This window comes from Furipterus horrens, unplaced genomic scaffold, assembly GCF_987537825.1.
Source record: "Furipterus horrens unplaced genomic scaffold, mFurHor1.1.pri manual_scaffold_2, whole genome shotgun sequence".
NCBI lineage: Eukaryota > Metazoa > Chordata > Mammalia > Chiroptera > Furipteridae > Furipterus > Furipterus horrens.
Genome location: NW_028327172.1, coordinates 79,666,163 through 79,693,823, shown reverse-complemented (window position 1 = coordinate 79,693,823; position 27,661 = coordinate 79,666,163). Strand labels below are relative to the sequence as shown.

Here is a 27,661-nt window from a genome sequence, read left to right as displayed (position 1 = left end):
GACAGGAGAGGTGAATGAGGCAGGTGTTGGGGAAACTCTTCTAAGTTTAAGCTGGGTCTTGAATAATAAATTGAGTTTGGGGGTAGAAAAGATTGTGAATGGTTAGAGACTGAAGAAGAAGTCATTCCAGACAGGAAAATGATTGAGTGTAGGAAGTATGAAAGTACATGATAGATATGAGAACAGCCAGTGAGTGAGCAAGCAATTCAGAAATTTTGGGAGATGTGTCTGGAAAGTTAGAGAGGAAATGAAGTTGTGAAAGACATTATATAAATGCCCTGCTAAGGCAAGATGATGGAGAGTATCTGTAGACATTGAGTTCTGAAGATTTCAAAACAGGATTGTATATAACAGGATCAGGTATGGTTTTATAAAAATAACTTAGCAATCAGAGTGAAGGATGAATTGGGATAGTGGGTAGGATTACTTTAGAGCTAAAGACACAAACTAAGGATGTGGCAATGAGAATAAAGAGGAACAAGAATTGTGAGAGACATTTTGCGGAGGATTCAAAAGGGCATGACAGTCAGATGACTGGCTATAAAGTTGAATTAGAGGGATGCAATGATGGTGATACTGAGATTTCTAACATGATTCTTAAGTGGATGGAACCACTATTGTCTGAAATAGCACACAAGTGAAAACTAAGGCTTTAGTTGGAGGAGTGGGGGAATATAAGACTGAGAGCTTAATTCAGACTTTAAATAGCATTAATTCTTAAATGAATACTTACAGTTTTTCTACAATAAAATGGATATGGTTGCTTCTTAAATTTTCTTTGTAGCAGTTTAAATTTCATAGAGAAGTTTTTCATACATTGAGACTTATGTATGTAACTATACAAAAGGAATAAAACTATATTAACCTACCTGTTAACACTACTTTCTTTATTAGAATTTTATAGAGATATATAAACTTAAGAATAACATCACAGGGGCAAATCCTGTGAATTATGAAGATTAGAAAATTCACACAAAGAATCACATTCCCACAAAACCAGGATTAGTATTGTCACACCTCAGTGCATATCCTTTCCGGATCTTTTCCTGTTTGCATATGTGTATCACACACATTTATATATTCACAGTGAGGTCAGATTATATATACTATTTCATTTTAGTCTGTTTCATCTCATCTGTTATTAGACTATATTTAAGATTTAGATATAATTGACATTGTATTAGTTTCAGGTGTACAACATAATTCATATTTGTATACTTTGTGAATGATCACCACAATAAGTCACCATACATAGCTACAGTTTTTTTCCTTGTGATGAAAACTTTTAACTCTCTTAGAGATTTTCAAATATGCAATACAGTTTTATTAACTACAATTATCATTCTGTATGTTACATCCCGTGATTTATTTTATAGCTGGGAATTTTTACTCATTAATCCCTTTGTCGTAGTTTGCCCACCCTTGCCCCTGGTAACCTCCAGTCTGTTCTCTGTGCCCACAAACTCAGTTGTTTTGTTTGTTTTTATTTTACATAAAGGTGAAAGCATGGAATATTTGTCTTTCTCTGACTTATTTTATTTGGCATAATGCTGTCAAGGTCCATGCATGATGTTACACGTGGCAAGGTTTCCTTCTTTTTTTATGGCTGAATATTATTCCAGAGAGAGAGAGAGAGAGAGAGAGAGAGAGAGAGAGTGTGTGTGTGTGTGTGTGTTTAGACAACACCCCGCCCCCCATTTTCTTTTTGCATTTATTCATCATCCAAATTAGAATATTTTTGAAAGTGAAATTCAGGCATACCTGCAAGATATGATAGCTCAGATAATTGGCGCTGTTGGAATACTTCATGTTGTTTCATATCAGATGACACTTAATATCTAGTTAACTAGCCATTAATGATTTTAATTGATTATTGGATTAGAGTAAGTACAGTCTGATCCTTCCACTGTTGGATTACATTTTCCCCCATATAGTTAAAATGTACACTATTAGGTGTGGCATTTTTGGCATTATACAAAAATATCCATTTCTCATCAACCATTTGCAGAACAATTTTAGCAGCAATTGATAACCCTTGCCAGAATTAATAATTTTATTAAGGTTTTTAAAGTAATGTTTTAAAAATTCTGTCACTCCTACCTGCTGGCATTCTTCTATAAAAGTAGAACTTTCATCAGTAGGGTTTATTTTTATTGCCTGAAATACAGTTTCTATTAGGAGGAATTACTTGATTCTTTAAATTACTGATTTTTAAGGTTGCTGATAAATTTATTTTAAATATTCAGGCTTTTGCAGCCCAGGAAGACTTGGAAAAGACCAAAGAAGAGTTAAAAAGTGTGATGTCTGGCCCCCCTCCGCCTCCACCACCACCAGTCGTTCCTCCCACCGAAAATGAACATGATGAACATGATGAAAACAATGCTGAGGCTAGTGCTGAATTATCAAATGATGGGGTAATGAACCATAGAAGTGAGGAGGAGCGTGTAACAGAAACACAGAAAAATGAGCGTGTTAAAAAGCAACTCCAGGTATTTAAAACTTGCAATTCTATGAATATTTAAAATATATTTTGCATTTTCCTCATTTATCATAACAAAGTTATTAGAAAGGAACATTTGATTTTGGGAAGCATACCTGACATTGTGATCGATTGGCCTGTGAGTGCTTGTCTATAGGTACATCATTTCATCTCTTCCGTTATGTGACTCCATTAGCAAATGTTGGTTAGCTCTATGTAGTGAGGCCTTAACTAGTGAGACATTCTTTAATTACAGTTTAACCCATATTTAAAGATGAAACTATTTTCATGATGTATTTAAAAAACAAATGAATTTAGTTTTTAAACAAAGTGTATATTAAAAAGCAATGATAATTTAATAGACTATCTGTATGACATTACATCATCTGAATTATTTACTTACTGATCTAATTACACAATTAGATCAGAATCAGAAATTTTAATATTCTTGGTCTTTTTTTCACATTAAGTTTTCTAACTTTTCAATTGGTGAAATTTTTAGATATTAATAAAAGAAAATGAGGTGATAACTAATAAATGTATTGACTTTTGGAGAAGGCTTCTCTCATAGTGTAGATTTTAGATCTTACAGTAACATTATTCTGTAATGGCTACATTAAATATTTTAAGTTACATCAAGTATTGTAAGAAAATTAAGGAAATTTAGATTAATACACAAAATCAAAATAGTTGATGGGTGTGGAAATGAAAGGCCATGGGTATTTCTTCCTAACCATTATCCCCTTGATTACTAAAAGTAAAACAAAGTCACACACTTTAAAGAATTCACAGTGGAATTTTAAATATACTAAAAAGCAGATTTCTTATATGTATGTTTTTGTTTTTAAGCCTTTTTCATAAGTTTTTAAAATCTCAGAAAAAAATAAGTCATACTTTTTTATTTTTTAAACATAGGCATTAAGTTCAGAATTAGCCCAAGCCAGAGATGAAACCAAGAAAACACAAAATGACGTTCTTCACGCTGAGAATGTTAAAGCAGGCCGTGATAAGTACAAGACTCTGCGACAGATTCGACAAGGCAATACAAAGCAGCGTATTGATGAGTTTGAAGCAATGTGAGAGCTGTTATTTTGCATACATGTTCTTCATAAGCTGAACCACCAACAGAGAAAAGCAGGCCTTTGCAGATGTGATGGAATGCATCCCACCTTGCCAAAGCACTTATACCAGTTTGACTTGTGGTGGCTAAAAGACATATTTAAGGGGAGCGCTTCAACATTAAGGCAGTGTGACATCATGTTTGGTTTTCTTTTTCATTTGAGCCAGGAAATGGAGGACAGTGTTCATCACCTCCTTTCATATTTTGCATTTTTCTTTTTTTTTTTCTGTTGAAGATTAACACTAATTATCATGTCTGACAAATGTGTATGTGTGATTTAAGCACTTTGTACATTTTAAAGGATGATGGTGATTCAATGAGTGTTTAGGTTGAGTACTCTGTTTTCCCTTGCCCCTTCCATATTTTACCTGCATGTATTTCACATTCTCTCATTAAGTTTTCTCAGTGTGCCCTTCTCATATCTTGCCATGCCCATAGCCGTAATTCTGCCACCATACAGATCATTGGCAGTGTTTAAAATGAGGATAGGTCATAGGTGGACAGTCTGATCATTGTGTAGAAGATGACTTTGAATCATGAAAAGGATTAGAAAGTTTAATAGTGTAGTGTCCAGCTGGTGGTTAATTTTTTTAATCCTGATTTTCTTACATTATTGGATATTTGCTTGCTTAATTACAGTCATCTTTGACAACTGAATTGATTAGTGTTTCATCTTCTGTCATCCTTTGGTTTTCTTTGCCTACTGATTCACAAAGGTGTAGACAGTAGGTAGTAAGTAGTTCCCTAGAAGTTTACTTGATGATATACTACCTGCAAATAACAGTTTCCTGAAAGATTTTAAAAGTTTTGCTCTTTCACAGATTGGTTTAGACAGACATTTAATAAAAGAAAATACATATTTGTTGGTAATTGATTATAATCATTAAAAACCCTGGACCTTCCTGGAAGGGCAGCATATGAAAACATCAGTCCCATGAGGGGACAGTAATGCTACCTCACTACTACACCTGTGATGAGTGGTTGTTCAACACAATGGAGTGTTCAAGTTATATGTTTTATAATGCATAATAATATTTCAGTCATGGATGACTATGTTTGAAATTTCCTTTTCTTTCAGGATATTTTAGAGTGCTAAATTTTTAACTGCCTTTTTGTTGAGCTGAATCGTGGGACTCTGAATTGTATTAAAATTGTAAGCTCTAACTGGTATACTGTCTTCCTGGAGAGGCGTTCTATGTCTGAGAAGGGAGGGGGTGCTGTGTGTGTGTGTGTGTGTGTGTGTGTGTGTGTGTGTGTGTGTGTGTGATTCTGTGTCTGAGAAGGGGTTATGTGTGTGTTGCATTCTGTGTCTGAGAAGGTGTGTGTGTGTGTGTGTCGCGTTCTATGTATGAGAAGGGGTGTGTGTGTGTGTAGGTTGCCCTCATAGCATAAGAAGAGTGTCTGTATCTTTGTTTCTTGGTGTAATTGTTGCATAGTCATTTTAGCACGTTTGGTTCCTAAATCATTGTGCTTATCTTTTTCTAGTCTCTAACTAAGAGTACTGAAATTTGGTTTGTTGATCCTATTTTAGAAATTATAATATTAGGTAATAAATATTAAGTTCAATTATGTCTTTAGAAGAAATCTTTCTAGTTTGAAAGATGTTCTAATATTCACGTTCTAACATTTTTTTTATTGTAAAACATCTGAATTTGGAAATGAGGAAAGCCTTGTTTTCTCTGTGTGGTTCAGCTACTTTTCATTTGGTATTATGCATTCAGATTGACATTTATCTATTGAAATTGCCATTTTGTTAAGACATTTTTCATGCACAGTAGATTCAAGTTGTGTCTGAAAATATCTCTTATGCTTTTTGATTTTGCTGACTTTAAAAGGATTAATCTGGGCAGACATGAAAAAGAAAGGTTACATTTAATATATTTTTTTGGATTTTGTAGGACAAAATATAACTGGTTAACCTTGAAGTGACTGTTGTGCAGTGGTTGTACACATGATTCAAAACACTATTGAAGAGAATGTTTCTACATGAGCACATTAGCAGAACACATGGTGAGCCCTGCATCATGCTTTCAAGCATAAGTGTTCACTTTTCCAGAGCATTAAGGCAATTGCCATAACAGGTGAAAATGTAGACCACCATTGGATTTTTATTAATTTTATTTTTGAATTTGTGTACTACCATTGCTGCATCAGTTTGATATCAGTGTTGAAAAATTACCAGTTATATTTTTGTTTATACTCTATTTGTAGATTAGGATTAAAATGGAGTTAATCCATTTTTAAAGCTGTGTGAATTTTTCTAAACAGGAACAACTATTTGCAATATGGATTTTCATAGTGATTAAACCAATTATAACTTTTATTATTAGCAGTTGAGAGCACATGTTTATATAGCAATGTAAAAATATATTAACGAATATTTGGTAAATTCCAACAGCCTTTTACCATTATCATAATTTTGTGTTGTACAATAAAGTTACAGTTACATCTATAATTTTGGATAACATTCATTGGTTAACAATAAAGTGACAAAAGCTCATGCCTTTAAGGTCCACTGTTGTTATTTAACATGGATTTTTTGGTCTATTTTCTGAAAATTTTCATCTCTATTAGGCCCATAAATCATCACATATTAAAAATGAAAAGCGGTTAGGAAAAAATTATAAAATTCTCATGGCTTTACTCTTTCTCCTAAATTATATCTCTTTTGATATGGAAGTAATAATGATTGTTAATTCTGTGGAAAAATTAAATCGACTCTTGATAACAGAAATCAAGTTTTTCAGTCATTGCTTTTATTGTATAGTGTTGTAGTTTCTTTTTCCTGAAGAAGATAGTTTCATTGTCATTGATTAATCTCACAGTTAAAATGCTAATGTTCTTTAAAGAACTGTACTCTAAGTGCATTTATTTAAATACATATTCTTAAAGTAGCATTACAGAGCAGTTACCATAAATCTAGAAGTTAATTGTCCTTTTAAAAGCTTCTTACTAATTTTTAACATGAAGATTATTACTAATAAACAAGTGATAAAGCTAAGTATAGGAAAAACCATGTGTCTTCTCAATCTAGTAATATTTAATTCACTTTTTTATTGCTGTTCTTAAAGGTAGGTAATTTCTTCTCATCCTGTCAGAAAAGGGAATTTTGTATTTCAAGAGTTACTATAAAGAACTAGAATTATCACTTACAGAGTATCTTAGGCCATATTGGAACTCTCACTCCTGATTATTATTATTAGAAAAGAGTTTCAATGTTGGTATTCTGAGAAAAGCAAAAAATGCCTAGACTTTTTGTCTCAGTTGTGATTACCTTGATGAATGGTGATGTTAGAAGTGAAGATACAAAAGCATCCCATTCTGTGTATATATGATGAAAACAATTACGCTTAAAACTGAAGTATAAGGAGTTACTGCCTTTAGCATTAATTTACTGAAATAATTAGTAAACCAAAGCTTAGATATCTTTAGTAAGGATAAGGGAAATCATATAAATATGGAGCTACCCTGCACTGGTTGATAAGTTTCTCTCTTAAGTTTGTTCTAAATGAACAGAAGTTTAGCATTTTCTTAACTAGATTATGCATCAGATATTCTAATGTGGTTTATCACATAGAATGACAGTATTCTAGCACATTTCCAAAGCTTGGTGGATTCTGGAGATGTTTTGATAACTTCGTAAAAGTCAAGGCAATCTGACTCCTCACATTCTACCCTGGGAACCAGGAAAAATTGGCTCACAATAATGTTTCATATATCAAAGCTTATCACTTTCCCATTCTTCACTTTTTCACTTAAATTATCTTAACTCCCATTCCTAGTGGACCTACTTCTTAATATGCCCATCTTTCAAGATTGTAAGAGCTGCCGTTTTTACCTCTGGAAAGATTGTAACTCCTTGCTTTGTTCCCTCAACATTTTTGACCTTCCTTAAACTCTTGATACAAGAGTTTTCTGATTTCAGGTTACATACACTGCTTTAGGAGTCGAAGTATTCATCATATTTTCCACAGAATTTTCAGGTTAAAAGTCATGACTAATATAATTAGTGCCATATCTTTTAAATTCAGGTTTATGTTTGGCTCTGGGCTTCCCCAGCCACTAAATGGTTCCAGGTTCTTATTTAATGATCTCCATTTAGCCAATACGTTTTTATTAAGTACCAGCTATATTCTGGAATATAGAAGCAAGATTAGAATGACTGTGACCCTTTGTAATGGCCTATCTTAAAATAGGAAACTTCAAATATTTATCTAGCTCTTAGACTATTTGCATTCATCTGTTATAATACTAGATTGTTTTTAAAATGGCAGTACCATTTTGTTGATTTATGTTCTTTGTATGCCCAGATTCCTCCGTGCTTGTATCTAGTCAGTTGCTTCCATCCACATAATTTATTATTTGTATTTCTCTATTTTAATTGTTCTTGTTTATTTAATGATCATTTTAAAATTTAGATGTACTTTGATATTTATGCATGTCATATAATTGCTCTTAAAAATAGTGATACTGGTTTTTGTTTGTCTTTACTAAGTCTGTATAGCCAGTAGTCTGTCTTCCAAGTGGTAATATGGTATCAAAATTTTAGATTTATACAATGATCCTTGGAAGAGTTCTTTTTGATAAAACATGGATTTATTTTATAAAATTCTTACACTTTTATAATGTATGCCATAGTATTACTTTTAGTTTTTACAAGTTAAATTAAGATGTTTTATTTTCAGTTTTAGACCTAGAAATGCATGTATGTCTTAGGTTCACAAGGCAATACCCCCCTCTCTTTCCTGTTGTTGATACTGAAACGTCTGTAATTCAAGTCTAGCATTTGAATGTATATGCATGCCATCATTCCATTTATATTATTATTTACTTTAAAATTTTAGCTATTGGATAAAAGTTTTGTGATGAAGGAAACTACTACAACATAAAGCAGATCAGCAGAGGAAAATTAGTGAAACAGAATAAGAAACAGTATAGTTTCTCAGGTATGCTTTTTCTTTGGTAAATTACTTAATTTTTATTTTATAGCTCTAACTTTATAAGAAGACTCATACCCAGCTGACAAAACAAGTATAATAATAATCTGTATTAAATGTTGAGATGTTTACTGCGTTAGGAGTTTTCTATTGAATCTATTTACTGCGTTAAAATATACATAACAGACAAAAATGGGGAGACAGAGAAACAACCCCCCATCAAAAGGAAAGGTAGAATTCCCAGAAAGAGTGCTAAATGAAATAGAGGAGAGCAAACTATCAGATATGGAATTCAAAACATGGATTATGGAGAAGTTCAATGAGCTCAGCGGAAATTACAAAGAACTCCAGGGAAACTACAGGGAACTTCAGAAAAACTACAAGGAACTTACTGAGAATTACACCAGCATGAAAAGGGACATAGAAGCTATCAATAAGAGCCAGGAGGAAATGAAGAATACAATCTCTGAATTGAAGAACACAGTAGAAGGAATTAAAAGCAGGCTAGAGGAAGCAGAAGATGGGACCAGCGAGCTGGACGACAATGTAGACAAAAACTCCCAGACAGTGCAACAAAATGAAAAAAAGACTGAACAAGACTGAAGAGACAGACAGCTGCAGGACAACATGAAATGTAATAATATCTGTATCATAGGAATTCCAGAAGGAGAAGAAGAGCAAGGGATAGAAAACCTGTTTGAAAAACTAATGACAGAAAACTTCCCTAACATGAGGAGAGAAAGAGTCATGCAAGTCCAGGAAGCACAAAGGGTCCCAATGAAGATAAACCCCAACAGACCAACTTCAAGACCCATCATAATTAAAATGGCAACATTCAAAGTCAAAGAGATAATCCTAAAAGCAGCAAGAGAGAAACAACTAATAACATACAAGGGAGCTCCAATAAGGCTATCATCAGATTTCTCAGCAGAAACACTACAAGCCAGAAGGGAATGGCAAAAAAAATATTCCAAGCAATGAAAAACAAAGGCCTACAACCAAGAATACTGTACCCAGGAAGGCTCTCATTCAAAATGGAAGGTGAAATAAGGAGTTTCCAAGACAAAAGAAGGCTAAAAGAATACATCTCCACCAATCCAGCACTGCAAGAGATGCTAAAGGGTCTGCTTTAAGAAGAAGAAACAGAGACAGAGAAGAACATGAGTACAAAGGGGGAAAATGACAATGAATAAGTACTCATCGGTAATAACCTTAAATGTAAATGGACTAAATGCTCCAATCAAAAGACACAGGGTAGCTGAATGGATTAGAAAGCATGACCCACATATATGCTGTCTACAAGAGACCCACCTTAGAACAAAAGATCTACACAGACTGAAAGTGAAGGGATGGAATAAAGTATTTCAAGGAAATGGACATTAAAAAAAAAAGCTGGGGTAGCAATACTTATATCAGACAAAACAGATTTCACAGCAAAAGCCATAAAAAGAGACAAAGAAGGACATTTCATAAAACTTAAGGGGAAAATCCATCAAGAAGATATAACCCTTATAAATATATATGCACCCAACTTAGGAGCACCCCAATATGTAAGGAAAAGTTTGAAAGACTCCAAGAAAGATATAGACAGCAACACACTCAATGGGACTTTAACACCCCGTTGTCAACAATGGACAGATCTTCGAAGCAAAGAAACACCAAAGATATTGAGGCACTGAAGAACACTCTAGATCAAATGTACTTAGTCGATATATGTAGAACTTTTCACCCCAAAGAAGCAAAATATACATTCTTCTCAAGTGCACATGGAACATTTTCAAAGATAGACCACATGTTAGGAAACAAAACAAGCCTCAACAAATTCAAGAAAATTGAAATTATATCAAGCATCTTCTCAGGTCACAATGGCTTAAAATTGAATATCAGCCTCAAGGGAAAAACTCAAAAACATTCAAACTCATGGAGAATGAATAATATGCTATTAAATAATGAATTGGTTAACAGTGACATCAAGGAAGAAATAAAAAATTTCTGGAAACCAATGATAATGAACACACAACAACCCAAAACCTATGGGATACAGCGAAAGCAGTCATGAGAGGAAAGTTCATAGCAATACAGGCCTACCTAAAAAAGCTAGAAGAATCTCTAATAAAACATTTAACTCTACAGCTACAAGAACTAGAGGAAGAACAACAAGCAAAGCCTACATCAAGTAGAAGAAAGGAAATCATCAAGATCAGAGCACAATTAAATGACATAGAGACTAAACTAGCAATTCAAAAGATCAACATAAGTAGGAGCTGGTTCTTTGAAAAGATAAACAAAATTGACAAGCCTTTAACCAGGCTCATCAAGAAAAAAAGAGGATCCAAATAAATAAAATCAGAAAAGAAAAAAGAGAAATCACAACCAATACCACAGAAATACAAAGGATTATAAGAAATTATTACGAACAACTGTATGGCAAGAAATTTGACAACCTAGAGGAAATGGACAAATTCCTGGAAACATATAGTCTTCCAAAACTGAATCAAGAAGAATCAGAAAGCCTGAATAGACCAATAACAACTAGTGAAATTGAAGCAGTAATCAAAAAACTTTCAGCACGCAAAAGCCCTGGACCAGATGGCTTCACAGGTGAATTCTACGAAACATTTAGGAAAGAACTAATTTCTATCCTCCTCAGACTATTTCAAAAATTCCAAGAAGAGGGAAGACTCCGAAACTCGTTCTATGAAGCCAGTATAACCCTAATTCCAAAACCAGGTCAGGACACAACAAGGAAAGAAAACTACAGGCCAATATCGCTGATGAACATAGATGCTAAAATCCTCAACAAAATATTGGCAAGCAGGATCCAGCAATACATCAAAAAGATCATACACCACGATCAAGTGGGATTCATTTCAGGGATGCAAGGATGGTTTAATATTCGCAAATCAATAAACGTAATACACCACATAAACAAATGAAAGACAAAAACCACATGATCATATCAATAGCTGCAGAAAAAGCATTTGATAAAGTACAGCACCCATTCAGGATGAAAACACAGCAAAATGGGAATAGAGGGAGCATACCTCAACATAATAAAGGCCATATACGGGAAACCTGAAGCCAACATCATACTCAGTGGACAAAAACTGAGAGCATTCCCCCTGAGATTGGGAACAAGACAAGGATGTCCACTTTCTCCACTCCTATTCAACATAGTCTTAGAAGTTCTAGCCATAGCAATCAGACAAGAAAGAGAAATAAAAGGCATCCAAATTGGAAAAGAGGAAGTAAAATTGTCATTATTTGCAGATGACATGATAGTGTACATAGAAAACGCTATAGACTCCACAAAAAAACTACTCGACCTAGTAAGTGAATTTGGCAAAATAGCAGGGTACAAAGTCTATTCAGAAATTGAAGGCATCTCTGTACACCAACAATAAAATATCAGAGATAGAAACTAAAAGAAAAATCCCATTTATGATAGCAACAAGAAAAATAAAGTACCTAGGAATAAACTTAACCAAAGAGGTTAAAGGCCTGTACTCAGAAAACTACATAACATTGAAGAAAGAAATGAAGGAAGATACAAATAAATGGAAGCATATACCATGTTCATGGATAGAAAGAATCAACATCAATGTCCATACTACCCAAAGCAATTTATAGATTCAATGCACTTCCTATTAAAATACCAATGATATTTTTCACAGACCTAGAACAAACACTTCAAAAATCTATATGGAACCAAAAAAGAGCCCGAATAGCCACAGCAGTTTTGAGGAAGAAGAACACAGTAGGAGGAATCACAATACCTGATATCAAACTATACTACAAGGCCACGGTAATCAAAACAGTCTGGTATTGGCATAAGAACAGACATATAGATCAATGAAACAGAATAGAGAGCCCAGAAATAAACCCAGGTCTGTATGGTCAACTAATATTTGACAAAGGGGGAAGGAACATCAAATGGAGTGAAAAGAGCCTCTTCAACAAATGGCGTTGGGAGAACTGGTCAGGGACATGCAAAAAAATGAAAGTAGACCACCAACTTACACCATACACCAGAATAAACTCAAAATGGACCAAAGAGTTAAATGTAAGCCGTGGCACCATAAAAGTCCTAGAGGAAAACATAGGCTGGAAAATTTCAGATACCCCACGTAGCAACATTTTGACTGATGTATTTCCTAATGTAGGGAAATAAAGGAAAGAATAAACAAATGGGACTACATCAAACGAAAAAGTTTCTGCTCAGCTAAAGAAAACATCAGCAAAATGAAAAGGAAACCAACCATATGGGAAAATATGTTTGCCAATGATATCTCAGACAAGGGATTGATCTCCAAAATACATAAAGAACTCACACGACTCAACACCAAGAAGACAGACAACCCAATTAAAAAAAGGGCAAAGGACTTGATCAAACACTTCTCCAAAGAGTACATACAGAGGGTCCATAGACATATGAAAGGATGCTCAACGTCACTAGCCATCAAAGAGATAGATGCAAATAAAAACCACAACGAGATACCACCTCACACCAGTCAGAATGGCCATCATCAACAAATCAACAAACAACTTGTGCTGGCGAGGATGCAGAGAAATGGGAACCCTGGTGCGAATGCAGACTGGTGCAGCCACTATGGAAAACAGTTTGTAATTTCCTCAAAAAACTAAAATTGGAACTGCCTTTTGAACCAGCAATTCCATTGCTAGGATTATATCAGAAAAATCCTGAAACACCAATTCAAAAGAACCTATGCACCCCTATGTTCATAGCAGCACTATTTACAATAGCCAGGTGCTGGAAACAGCCGAGGTGCCCATCTGTAGATGAGTGGATCAAAAAACTATGGTACATTTACACAATGGAGTACTATGTAGCAGAAAGAAAGAAGGAACTTCTACCATTTGTAACAACATGGATGGAACTAGAGAGAATTATGCTTAGTGAAATAAGCCAGGCAGCGAAAGAAAAATACCTTATGCTGTCACCTATTACAGGAAACTAATGAACAACACAAACAAATGAGCAAAATTGAACCAGAGGTATGTAAACAAGGAGCAGAGTAACAGTAACAAGGGGGAGGCGGGAGTCAGAGAAGGGGGTGAGAAGGGGGTAAGAAGGGGAAGGGTCTAGTCAAAGAACATGTATAAATGACCCATGGACATTGACAACTGAGTGGGGACTGAATGTGGGAGAAGGGGGTGACAGGATGCAGGGAAGCAAGAGAGGAATAAAAGTGGGACAGCTGTAATGGGAAAACAAAAAAATATGCATAACATAAAATTTACCATTTTAACAATTTTCAAGTGTACAGTTTAGTAATAGTACATTCATGTTGTTGTGCAACTGTCACCTCTACCCATCTTCAGAGCTTTTTCCATCATCCCAAACTGAATCTATTTATTAACCACTAACTCATTCCCCATTACTTTCTTCTTAGTCCCTCGTAACCACTGTTGTATTTTTGGTCTCCAAATATGACTATTCTAGGGAGCTTTTATAAATGGACTCATAATATTTGTCCTTTTGTGTCTGTCTTACTTCACTGAGTATATGTTTTCAAGTTTCATTCCTGTTATTGCATGTATTAGAATTTTATTCTTTTTTAAGGCTGAGTACTATTTCATTGTATATATGTACCATATTTTGTTTATCCATTCATCAGTCAATGGACATTTGGATTGTTTCCACATTTTGACAATTGCCAATAATGCTACTATGTACATTGGTGTACAAATACCTGTTCAAGTCCTTGCTTTCAATTTTTTGGGGTATATACCCAGAAATGAAATTGCTATGTTTAATTTTTTGAGGAACTGCCATACTGTCTTTCATAGTAGCTGTTCCATTTTACATTCCTACCACCAGTGCATAAGGGTTCCAGTTTTTCCACATCCCAACCAACAATTGTTATCTTTGTTTTTGATAATAGCTCTCCTAATGGATGAAGCGGTACGTCACTGTGGTTTTGATGTACATTTCCCGATGATGCATTTCTCTGTGATGTTGAGCCCATCTTTTCATGCACTCATTGACCATATGTATATCTTTGCCAAAATTTTTATTCATGTTTTGTCCATTTTTAAAAATTGAGTTTGGTATTTTTGTTATTACTGAGTTGTACTTCTTTATATTTTCTGGATATTAATTAATCTCATCAGATTATATGAGTTGCAAATAATCCCTTATATATGTGAGTTGCAAATATTCTCCCATTTGTGGGTTGCCTCTTCACTATTGATATTATCCTTTGATGCACAAAAGTTTTTAATTTTTATGAAGTTCAATTTAATTTTTCTTGCCTGTGCTTTTAGTTTTCATGTGTTTTAAAGAGAAAAAGGAAATTTTGGTGAAGGTATTACTAAAAGGAGGCAGACCAGGATGGCTATCTTATGTACACTGTTTATAGAGTCAATAGAGATGAAAAGTAGACTCTCTAGACTGCTCTAGAACATGTGGTTAACTGCTCACTGACTAGGATGGCGAAGCTAGAATGCATTGGTTCAGAAATTTATGGAGCCTTGAATCGTATGCTGAGGTGGTTTTGGTTTGATTTGAAAACACCTGGTGTTTGGGGAATGAGTTACAGAAGGGAACAATAACTAAGCTTAGGTCTCAAGGAAAATTCATGCTGCTATGTAAGGTATACTGAAAGGTATATTTGAATAAGAGAATAAAGAAAGCTTAGTAGAACTATGTATCCTGCAATTAGCCTGAAGAATGGCTGTGGTCATGAGAAAGATTAAATTACTACTTTCCGAGAATTTAAAAGGAAATATCTGCATGTAATTTGCTCTCATGTTTGCTATGTAGTTCTTTTTTGCTGCTTATTTTCCAAGTGACCTCTTCAGGACAGTTAAGACTTCTGTTTTTATTTTATCCAGCCTTCAGGTTGGGTTCTTCAGTGGCACAAAGAAGTAGAAAGACATCCAAGGAAAAATAGATTGGATTCCGAGTTCTAATTCCAGATGTTCTACGCTCTTGTCTGATTTTTATAAGCAGTTTTCATATTTCTGAATTAGATGGTCTGTTTAACAACATTTCTCTGGAATCAGATATAGACACTTAGATTCCAGATGCATTGTCTTCTCAAAAATGCAATGCCTGACCAAGGGTTAATATCCCTGTACTTGGAATTTTAACACTTGCTTGTAGTTGAAAAACTATTACCGCAGAGAGTGCTTACAACAGCAGTTCTGTCAATATTCTTTCTGCTTTCAGATGCTCTTAATAATGTGACTAGAAAGCAATTGAAGGATTTTCTAAAACAGGTTTTTAAGGAGTTAGAAAAACAGTTCTTAAAAGGTAATTTTGAAGAGGTTATATTCAACAAAACACAAGTCAGTGAAGATTATCTCAGAATATACACACACAGTTTATTCTCTGGCTATGATAGTTTTGAATAACTTTGGAAATTTCTGTAGATATTTAAAGTAGAGAATCGTATTGATTATGCCCCATCAACTTAGCTTTTGCTAGAGATGATTTGATTCATCTACTTATGCCCAAATGATACATTAAGGGTTGCTTTTCCTTATTTTAGCTTATTTTCCCCATATAATTTCTAATACAGTATTTCTCTCAATTTTTAGGCCATAAAGTTTTTGAATATAGGTGAATAAAGTATTGCTAGTCTTAAGGTACAAGCAGATGGTTTTCCTTCCCACTAACTTTAGAGAAACTAACAACTTTGCTGTTATGTAGATAATACTTGATACTAGCACATTTTAGTTTCCTAGAATATTTGGGTTGATTAAACTATTATTTTTCCACTATAAATTTTAAGATCTTTTTAAAGTAGTCAATTATAAGTATGAAAAATGTTTTTGTTGGTAGGTAGAAAATAAAATCATTGTTATTTGGTAGTTTATATGCATTCTTAAAATATCCTGAGAGAATACTTCCATTTTGTATAGAGTACCAAGCAGTATATAACCTAGAATTAGGACCCAAACCTTATCATCTGTAAAGTTTATAAATAGTTTCATATAGTACATCACATTACATTCTAGTATAAGCTGATGTTTTAAGGATTTTTATGGTAAGTTTATAAAACTTAGACTTTTCCAAAGGCTTTGCATCAAATGTTAGCAATTTATCCATTAAATCATTGGCATTAGTATTTTTGGAATGTTCTCAAGCATTAGGAAGACTGGAAGCAAGTACATGTCTTCTAGATTACTGGTATGATGTCTATAGGTAAGAAAATGTTCTCTACCTCCTCTTATTTTTGAACCATTGTGCTTTAGCTCTTAGAGAATAGACATTTAAATGGTTTTCAATTGAATAGTATTATGAAAGGAATGCTGAATGGGAGACAAGGTGGCATGGTATTTTTTCTCATAAAGTATTAAAACTAATACATATGTACATAGGCATTCATACAGTCATTCTTTCTTCCAGAGATTTATAGAGTAATGGCTATTTATGCAAAGCACGGTTATAGAAGGTAGATGAGACCTTGTGACTCTGTCATGGAAATTGTAGTGAAGTCAAGGAGTTGAGACATGGACTCAAGATATGGAAAGTAAAGTAGTAAAATACCAGAAAAAAAAAAAGATAAAATGTTCAAGAGTCAGAGAAATTAGAAGTCACTTAGTAGGTGCTAATTAGCAAACAAGAAGCATGATATTGACTTTGACTAATGAGGCCTGAAAAAGTTTTCTTTCATTTCTAAATTACAGGTGCTAGAAAGCATCAGAAGTATAAATTCATCCCTAGGGAGGTTAGCTACAACTTTAGATTTATTGGCTTAGTTCTCTGCCACTAAGGAATTGCAAATTCTTTAATATCAAATATAAATGTGGTTTCCTTATAATAAGTCTTGAATATGAGCAACCTTATTGATAATGATTTATATTAAAATAGCCGATCTTGAAACATAATAATTAGTTTTCTTATGGCCTTTTGTTTACTGTATTTGACTTGCTATTAAGTTTACCATTTTTACTACAAATTATTTTTTACTTTATATATTAGGATATCCATAACCTCAAGCAGTACAGGTAGAATTTCCTTCTCAAACAATTGTTAATTATGTGGATTTTTGTAAGTTTATATAGTAATAGCTTCTATCATAGCAAAACATCAGAAAACTGGGATAGTAAGGATTTTTTTCCTTTGGAGATTTTTAAAAGCATTAAAATAATCAAGTTACTATGAAATTCCCTCTCCCATTGAAATTTTTTAGCTCCACTTAAACTTTTAAAAACAGAAAAGTAGATATTAAATTACAGATAATTTAGGAAAGTATATTTTTATTGGCTTCTGTTGAAGTTGCCCAATAGTGAAAGGTGCTTTAAGTCATACTTAGAAAGCCTCATTTTAAAAAATTTGGTTAAATCATTAAAATTCTTAAAAATAAGTGATACATGCACATGAAACAAAATTCAATAAATACAGTAGGATAACTTTTAAAAACAAATAAGCCTTTCTCTGTCATCTAGTTGTCAGCTCTCCCCATAGATAACTTTTCAACTTGTGCCTCTTTCTGGAGATTACCTTACACACATAAATTACAGCATTCTGTTAAGATGGTTCTACATATCTTTCACTGAATGGTGTGTATTTTGGAAATCATTACATATTAATACAAAAAGAGGTGCTTCTAAACCTCTGATGAACATTTATGTTTTGACCATCCTTTGCTGTTATAAGCAATACTGTGATGTGCAAACACTGCTGTGTTTTATCCTCTTTAAGAAATTGTGTTCCAGTCCAGTGGATAGGGTAAGTTTATATAAGATTTTCTATGTATTATGCATTTCTAAATATAGGAAGTTATTTTTTACATAAAAGATGTAGCTGTACTTTCATTAAAAAAATTAAATAGCATGTGCTTATTGTACACTTCATAAGTGGATTTCTGTATATATCAGACTTACTTAAAAGGTGACACAGCTATAATTATCTTAATGGTTCACTTTTGAGGGCCCAAGTGAAAAAGCTCTGCCAATAATTAGAACTGACTTCTGCTAATTCTATGATCAGAAAATATTATTTTAAAAAAGAAGCAAATCAATAGGTAGGATTTTCTAAGTGTACTTTAATCGCTTTGTAAAAGAATTGTTTGGGCTTTGATACCTATTTTTTTTTTTTGGCTTGAATTGATTAAGCAATATTGTTTCCATTATTTTTTTCCTTTTTATTGAATTTATTGAGGTGACACTGGTTAACAAAATTATACAGGTTTCAGGTGCACAATTCTCCAACACGTGATCTGTGCAGTGTATTGTGGGTTCACCACCCAAAGTCAAGTCTTCATCCATCACCATTTATCGCCCCTAACTTGGATAAGTTTTTAGTTTTTAATTTACTTTGCCACCATTTCCACGGTAGTTTTCATTTGCCTGCTTTTTTTTAAATGGCAAATGACAAACTCAGATCATTGCCAAACATGCTAATACGTAAGACGCTTTACCATGCCCCCAAACGACAGCAAAAGTATTCCAAAGAAATTTGATTCTGTACATTTTCTTTGATTTTTAAGACGGTAAGTCAACTTTGTGTTTTTGTATACAACAACTTCTAAGTTATAATATATGCCTCATCTTTTAATTCACTACATTACTGTGTTTCTTCTTTTTGGTTTAAGAAAATGTCCTTTGATTTCAGAGCTTTCCTTTGTGTATGTAAACTAGCTCTTGTCTATAAACTTTGGCCAAGTTCTTAAATTATTTTCATGGACCACAGAGCAGTCTAGATTTGTTTAAAAAGTGCTAATGTTACCTGATGTTAATCAGAAGAAACATTGATCTTAGTAGTTTGCAGTATCCTTCTCTCCCCCAAGATGCACATGAATTCTAAAGAGACAGAAGTCGCCATCATTCCCATTGCTCTTTCAGCGACCCTATGCTGATGAGTTCTGATCCCTGCCATCTGTTTCTGCATGGCTTTTCTGGGTATACTCAGATACTGTCAAATAGTCATATTACAGATTCTGTGGCCCATGGTTCTCCATAGCCTAGGGCACAAGGATCGCTCCCAGGTTCTCCTGCTGCTTCAGCAAATTTTTCATTGTTATTTTACCAAAGATGCCTGGCTCCAGGTTTTATCAGTTCAGATTATATCAGATGCATAGCCAGTCTGATTGGAATTCAGAGAGCGTTGGGGAAGATGTGAGGCGGCATAATATACAGATGATTGTATGGGTTTTGGAGTCGCACATTTGGGTTTGAATGTCCCAGCCACTTACTAGCTGTGTGACATGCGGAAGCCACTCAGCCATTTGGAGCCTAAGTTTCCTCATCTTTCAAATGAGAGTAACAGTATTCATCTTGTGAGCATTGATTGTAATAATATACACGGAGTACTCTGTTTATAGCTTGACATATTAAAAGTGTTAATAGTAACTTCTGTCATTCTGTTTTTCATAATATTTTTGTTCATCTGTCAGTTGTGGATATTAGTGTTTGTACCCAAGTCCTTTGGATTCCATTTTTAATGTCTTCTGTTTGCCTTTTAAGGATTTTACTTGTGATTCTTAGAAAGTCTTACTCAGTATATGTGTATTAGGATGTGTACAAGATCCTGTGTTAAGTATGTGGAGATAAAAAGAGACGTAGTCCGCCCTGAGCAGTAAAGAGTTTACAGTTTACTCCCAGAAGACAAACAATTCGTGTTTTGTGGATAGGTGAGGTTCCCTTCTCACTTATCCCAAGGCCCAAGCTTCTCTGCGTACACTTGGCTCTCTCAGTGGCCTAGCCAGTGTGCCAGCTCTATGCTGACAGCTGTCAAGCCTCCACCAAACCTCTCCCCTGAACATGAGACTTCCATATTCAGCTCTCTACCTGGAATTTCCACTTTGATATCTAATAAGCATGTCAAACCAAACTCAAGAACACACACACACACACACACACACACACACACACACACACACACACACACACACACACACACCACACCACCACCACCACCACCACCACCACCACCACACCACACACACACACACCCTACCTTGCTCCTGCCTCAGCCAATAAATGACAAGTCCATTTTGTCAGTGAATCAGGACAAAACCTTGACTCCTTTTCTTCTTATATCCCACATCCAACCCAACCATAAACTGTTGGCCCAATGTTCAGAATACACACTACCCAGAATTTGACCACTTCACACATGCTCCAGGCTCTCACCCTGAGCTTGCTTGGATGGTTGCTAGAGCGTTTGGATGGGTTTTCTTGCTTTCTCTCCTGCTATTCTATAAGAGAGCAGCCTTAAAAAGGTGAATCAGATCCTGTCACTTCTCTGATTCCTCCAGAGGCTTTCCTTTTCAACAAGAGCCCCAACCTTCTCAATGGCCATGCAGATCCAAATATGTTTTGGTCCCTTGTCACTCTGGGGCCTCATCTGTTGATTTCCCCTTCTCTCCCTGAATTGAAGTCAGCTGGTTTCTGTTTTCATTCTTTAAACTAGTCTGTGCTCCTGTTACCTCAGCTGCTATGCCCTTTTTCCCCAGATATTTTTATGCCCACTTCAGGATTTTGCTTAAATGTCACTTCAATGTGGCCTTCTTTTGCTGCCTTTCCCCATTATTCTCTACCCAGTTGTTTTCATTATTTTTCTCTATAGTATTATGTCAATAACATGTATTTTACCTATTTTTATATTTATTATTTGTTTCCTTCTGCTAGAATGCAAGCTTCCTGAGGGCAGGAATTTTACTGTTCTGTGCAATATGTGCTCAGTGCTTAAGAGCCATTCATGTCTGGCATATGGTTATTTATTGAATGAACAGGATGGATGACTACTGGGAGCTCAGACGGAAGGTGCCTAATCTTGCTGGAGGGTTTCAGGGCAGGCTTCCTGGAGGAGATAATTCCTGAACCAAGTATTTTTCAAAGAATTTTTATTGATTGATTTGAGAAAGAGAGACATTGATTCATTCTTCCACTTATTTATTCATTGATTGGCTGTTTCTTATATGCGCCCTGACCAGGGATCAAACTCATAACTTTGACATATCAGGACAATGCTCCAACCAGCTGAGCTATCTGGCCAGGGCTCCTAAATCAAGTAAAAACAAGTTTTTCTTAATCAAGGGGCAAAGCTAAGAAGGCTATCCAGATAGAAGGAACTCTGTATGCAAATACGGCAAGGCACAATATGACTCCTAGTAATGGAACTGCTTGTTTATATTGACAAAATAGAAAGCTTGAGATTCAGAAGGTGGTGACATGAAACACTAGAAAACCCAGAGGGGAAGCAGGTGTGGATATGTGATGACATTTCTTTGGACACCTTTAATTTTGGAATGCTGATGGAATGTCGGGGGAATTCTCCCAAGGGAGCAGTATGAGGAGAGACACGGTTTTATCCAGTGCCTTGGTGAGCGCTGCCTGAGCAGAGGAGTGGTGCAGCAGAGAGGCCAGGCCCCGGGAGAGAGCCGCAGAAACAGGAGCCGACAGAGATGGATAGCCTGTGTGACCGCCAGTGTCAGGAGCGGAAGTCTAATACAACATTTAAAGTGTACACGAGTTTTGGAAACCAGGAAATCATTGAAAAGAGCACTTCTTTTGGAATTAGTATAGTTTTTACTTAGCTTAACTATGCAGTGTTTCCTGGAAAGAGCTTCCCACAAACCTGTGCATAGAACAAGAAGATGCTCTGTCAAGCAGTGTCCTCTGTCACCTCCAGATGTTTGAAGCTGACACTCTAGTGTGAACCCCAGCCCCACCCCTGCCCAAGACCATGACGATATACCTAGGAAATGAAAATCTGTTCCCGTATTTACCTTCTAGAGATGCTCTATGTGGCACTCGAATGTTGTAATCTGTTCAGATAATTTCATTCATTCATTAAACATTAAGGGCCTGAAGTTAGGTCCTGAGGATTCATAGATATTTTTTTAAAGCATTCATAGTGTAGAGGAGGAAACAGGAGTTAATAAACAACGTGACAAGTAAACGAGAAGACATACAAAGATCTAGGGAGCCACCAAACTCTTGCTAGCGTCATTGTCAGCAGTCACCTAAGGAACAAGTACCATTTCCCCAGCTTCCTTATAGGGCCAAGGGAACGTTTTGGTGGCTGCCCAGCAGTGATCTCAATGCTGGTTTGCACAGGTGTTGCAAGAAAAATCACATTTCAGGGGTATTTTCCAGTACTAGGACCAAGGCCATCAGCTGTGTGAGCAGAGGCTGATGCAGGCTGGGACCAAATTCAGCTCCAGAGCTGAGTGAGGCAGTGCTGAGGAGTGGTGTGAGTCAGGAAAGTGAGCTTATAACTTGGGCTAATTCTATAGACCTCAGGGTAGGTTTCAATGGATTTCATGTATGTCCTGGAGCTGTTAAGAAACTTTGTTGAGAAGAGTACTTTCATTTAGTCATCCAAATATTTTAGTCCCTAGTGTCATCCAGATGCTCTGTACATCCTTGTCATTGAGAATATAGCAGTGAGTAAGACTAGATCCTTACCCTAATGGACTTAGTTTCTGTAGAAAGTCATGAAGTGCAAGCCAAATTTAAACCTTGGAAATTGTGTTAGATTGAATCATGTCCAACTGGCAGTATTCAACTATCTTTGACATATAAAAGCTGCAAATTTATATGAACTTGATATTATGAAAGAAGCAAGGACTGAGTTGGGAAAAATATGGGGATGGTAAATTAGGGATAGGAAGGTCACAAAAAGTCTCTGAGAAGAGGAGACATATAAGTTGCCACCTGAAAGAAGAGAAGGCTAGGTCTTCCTCCTCTTCTATTTAAATTAAAATGGTAAGTGCGGATGCCAGAGGGATGGAGGAGGGCACTGGACCTGGCAGGGCCTGGGTGCAGCCCGAAACTCCCACCCTGGCTGAGCAAGGCAGCAGCTCCTCAGATACAGCAGGCTCACTGTTGCTATACCTTTTGATTTCCAAGGTAAGCCAGAAAACGGCTTTTAAATAAAACAGCATTTAAAGAATAATGCTTTAGATATTTAAGTTGAAATGTAATTTTATGCAAAATGTCCCAAATTTTATGTCAGCTTTTTTTTTTTTTTTAATTTAGAAAATGTTTTGCAATCTGAACAATGTATCTGCTTGCCAGGAGTGCCTACTCAGCATCAATTTGCAATCTTCACTTTAAAACATTCCAGGTAGAGGGAATAGCTTATACAAAGGCAGGCAAGAAAGGGCTTGACACTGTTCATTCAAGGAACAGAAAAGAGGGTGGTATACCCAGAGCTGAGGGAGCCCACAGGTGAGGGGGTGTGTGAGTGAAGTTTGGAAGGAGCCAGATAGCAGGAGCTCACAGAAGTATAGGGGCCAACGTGCAGGGACAGAAGTACAAATTTAGTGTGTACAGTGATACCTCGGCTAACAAAGATAATTCGTTCCGGAATCACATTCGTTCACTGAAATCTTCGTTAGCTGAAACGTGATTTCCTGTAGGTTTCTATAGAAAATCATTTAATTCGTTCTGGATGCTGCCCACGAGTTAAAGATAAGTTTTATAAAATAGTAAAAAGCACACTATAAAAGGGCAAAAACTCACCAAAGGTTGAGATGAACAGCTACCCAAATGGATGAAGGAGAGTGGAAAGTAGAATGAAAAACTGACCATCTTTACACTACTGCAGTACATTGTCATCAAATCCAAAGCTGCTTATGTTATCAGGCATCTCACTTCTCACTGTCTCGAACATAAACAACCCAGTCGGGTTGGCGGGTCTCCCCTATGTGATGTGGTCAGCTCCTTTCTTTGTCACACACATGCAGACAGAAAAGATAAGCTCCTGGAATGGCCTGACCGTTCATGTTTGCGGCTTTATGTTAGCGCGCGCATCCACTAAAACATTCATTAGCTGGGTCCGAGAAAACAGCAAAAAAATCTTCGTTAGCCGAAAAATTCGTTAGCAGGGTCACTCGTTAGCTGAGGTATCACTGTACTCCACTCAGCAAGTGTGTACCCTGGGGTGACACAGGGTGTATCTGCCTGGAGGAAGGGGCACCTTTTCCTAATCCACACACAGATGTCATGAATGTTGGACATCTTGCATTTTTCCATTTTACAGTTCAGTAACCTGCCCAAAGGAAACCATAGTGCCGGAGTCTGCTTTTGGGTGTTGGCTTTCTTTTTTTTTTAAGTATATTTTATTGATTATATTGTTACAATAGTTCCAATTTTTTCCCCTTTGCTCCCCTCCGCCCAGCACCCCCCCCCAATAATCCCCTCCACCAAGTCCATGCCCATGGGTCGTACATACAAGCTCTCCTGCCTCACCCTTTCATATATTATTATTATTGTTTTTAAAAATAATTAACAATAAGAAAGAACAATCCCTCCCTCTCAGACTTAAGACCCTTTATAATCTTATAAAGGACAATGGGCAAAGGTCTCGAGCTCTTCTAGATGCTTCAAGCTGGACATGGTCGTCATCTTACCTACCCTTGGGTCCAGAAATCCCTAATAAGAGTAGGGGTGTGGAGGGCAGGGTGGCCTTCCCACATGGGGAAGGATCATGCAGACTCCAGGTCAGTTGGCTGTCCCCAGACAACGGCGTGCTTGATTTAACAGGCTAGCATCCTTGTTGTATTATGGAGGCAACAGATTTGGCAACAGGGTTAAAAGACATCATTCAATACATAACCACTAGATGACAAAAGACAGGTATTAATTTTTGAATGTCCCACATTAGGGAAAAGAAGGGCTTCTTTGGAGGAAGGTGTGCCAGGTACATCTCACCTGTCCAAAACACTTTAGCCCATTATATTCAGTTTGGGCTGAGGGAAATATTTCAGGTTTTCCCTCTCTCAGACCTCTGGGCTCTTTCTGTCCAAGCCATTAAGACAGAAAAGAGAAACCAGTTTTAAAATGAAGCCCACAGACCACCCCATTCTTCACCAACCCAGCCACTTAGTTCAGCCAAACCATTGAGTCTCAGGAGGCAGCAATGCAGACAGGATTAAACGAGGCCTATACATATAGACAATCACTCAGGTAATGAGATCATAGGCTTAATGCCCTTTGAAAACAGAAAACACATGCTAATTTATGTAACATAACCCACATACAAGTCTCTAAATGTGTAGGACTGTCTTATCGGAAAGACATCCAGTTGCAAGGCATTTGACATTCTTCTTGCCTGTAAATTAAACATCTTTGATAATACCACAGACATAGTTTAACTTTCAAATGAAAACATATTTCAAATGAAAAGAAACTTTAAAGACGGTTAGCTGCACTACTTTATAGTCTACCACTGAGCATTGTGATTTTCCTTGAATTGCGATTTTTCTCCCTAAGATTACCCTCCTTGTCATTAAAGGGACTGCATTAAGTTCATTTTTAATTTATTCTGTTCATTTGCATAAACACAACAAGAGCAGCAAATGATCACTTATGATCTTTAGTTCTGCTTTGCTGGAACGTATGCAAGGAACATTTAGGGTGACCTTTAGTCTGCCCTTCAGGACACAGAAGCAGAACCACATACCTGGCATTCGGCCTTGCCTGTAAAAACCTGTCTTTTCCAAGTCCTTCTGGTTTTCCAGTGTGCCTTACGGTCCTTTCTAGCCATCTTTCAGGAAAACAACCTTCATTCCTTCCCTGGAAAGATTGCCATGGACTGCACATACAACCAAGGTACCAGGACTTTTATCTCGTGGGCTTTTATTACCTTTGAAAATCAATCCCAGTTCCTCAGGGCTTTTTGGTAACAACCAGAGCCCAAGCCTGTCTCCTTTAGGCATGACATTCCAGTCAAAGTCTTACTCAAAAAAAACCTCTATTAACAACTGGTCTTATTAGTTTTATGCAAAGAAACTTATGTCATTACTTCTTTACAATGCCAACTTCTGGAGGGATCAGATAGGGAGAAAAATATACAGTGTGAAGGGAAATCCTCGTCCTTCTAATATTCACTGAACTTGCATTTCCATTCTTTATATTTTCATTTTTCCCCCACTAAAAATTTTTTTGTTTGTTTTTCCATTACAGTTGTTCGACTTTTTTCCCCTTCTTGCTTCCCTGCACCCTGCCCCCACTTCTTCGACATTCAGTCCCCACCCAATTGTCCATGTCCATGGGTCATTTATACATGTTCTTTGACTAGACCCTTCCCCTTCTAACCCGCTTCTCTCCCTCCCATCTCCCCCTTTGTTACTGTTAGTTTATTCCTTGTTTACATACCTCTGGTTCAATTTTGCTCATTTGTTTGTGTCGTTCATTAGTTTCCTGTAATAGGTGATAGCATAAGGTATTTTTCTTTTGTTGCCTGGCTTATTTTGCTAAGCATAATTCTCTCTAGTTCCATCCATGTTGTTGCAAATGGTAGAAGTTCCTTCTTTCTTTCAGTACTTATTCATTGTCATTTCCCCCCTTTGTACTCATGTTCTTCTCTGTCTCTCTCTGTTTCTTCATCTTCTTAAAGCAGACCCTTTAGCATCTCTTGCAATGCTGGTTTGGTGGAGATGTATTCTTTTAGCCTTCTTTTGTCTTGGAAACTCCTTATTTCACCTTCCATTTTTGAATGAGAGCCTTCCTGGGTACAGTATTCTTGGTTGTAGGCCTTTGTTTTTCATTGCTTGGAATATTTTTTTGCCATTCCCTTCTGGCTTGTAGTGTTTCTGCTGAGAAATCTGATGATAGCCTTATTGGAGCTCCCTTGTATGTTATTAGTTGTTTCTCTCTTGCTGCTTTTAGGATTCTCTCTTTGACTTTGAATGTTGCCATTTTAATTATGATGTGTCTTGAAGAGGGCCTGTTGGGGTTTATCTTCATTGGGACCCTTTGTGCTTCCTGGACTTGCATGACTCTTTCTCTCCTCATGTTAGGGAAGTTTTCTGTCATTAGTTTTTCAAACAGGTTTCCTATCCCTTGCTGTTCTTCTCCTTCTGGAATTCCTATGATATGGATATTATTACATTTCATGTTGTCCTGCAGCTGTCTAAGAGCCTCTTCGTCTTGTTCAGTCTTTTTTTCATTTTGTTGCACTGTCTGGGAGTTTTTGTCTACATTGTCGTCCAGCTCATTGATCTGATTTTCTGCTTCCTCTAGCCTGTTTTTAATTCCTTCTACTGTGTTCTTCAATTCAGAGATTGTATTCTTCATTTCCTCCTGGCTCTTATTGATAGCTTCTATGTCCTTTTTCATGTTGGTGTAATTCTCAGTAGTTCTTTGTAGTTTTTCTGGAGTTCCCTGTAGTTTCCCTGGAGTTCTTTGTAGTTTCTG

At 36.2% G+C, this 27,661-nt stretch overlaps 1 protein-coding gene across 4 annotated transcripts in view; it reads left to right on the top strand.

Moving 5' to 3' along the window:
- The window catches only part of LOC150018882 (radixin), a 120,668-nt gene that overhangs the window by 83,861 nt on the left and 9,146 nt on the right, over positions 1-27,661 (top strand). For 2 of the 4 annotated variants that reach the window (XM_090265899.1, XM_090265898.1), the window contains 2 exons: positions 2,247-2,489; positions 3,395-3,555. In XM_090265899.1, the coding sequence (XP_090122025.1) occupies positions 2,247-2,489; positions 3,395-3,555 (404 nt within the window). Of the gene's footprint in view, positions 1-2,246; positions 2,490-3,394; positions 4,764-27,661 lie in introns of those variants that run through there. The other 2 variants (XM_090265901.1, XM_090265900.1) reach the window with 1 other exon arrangement.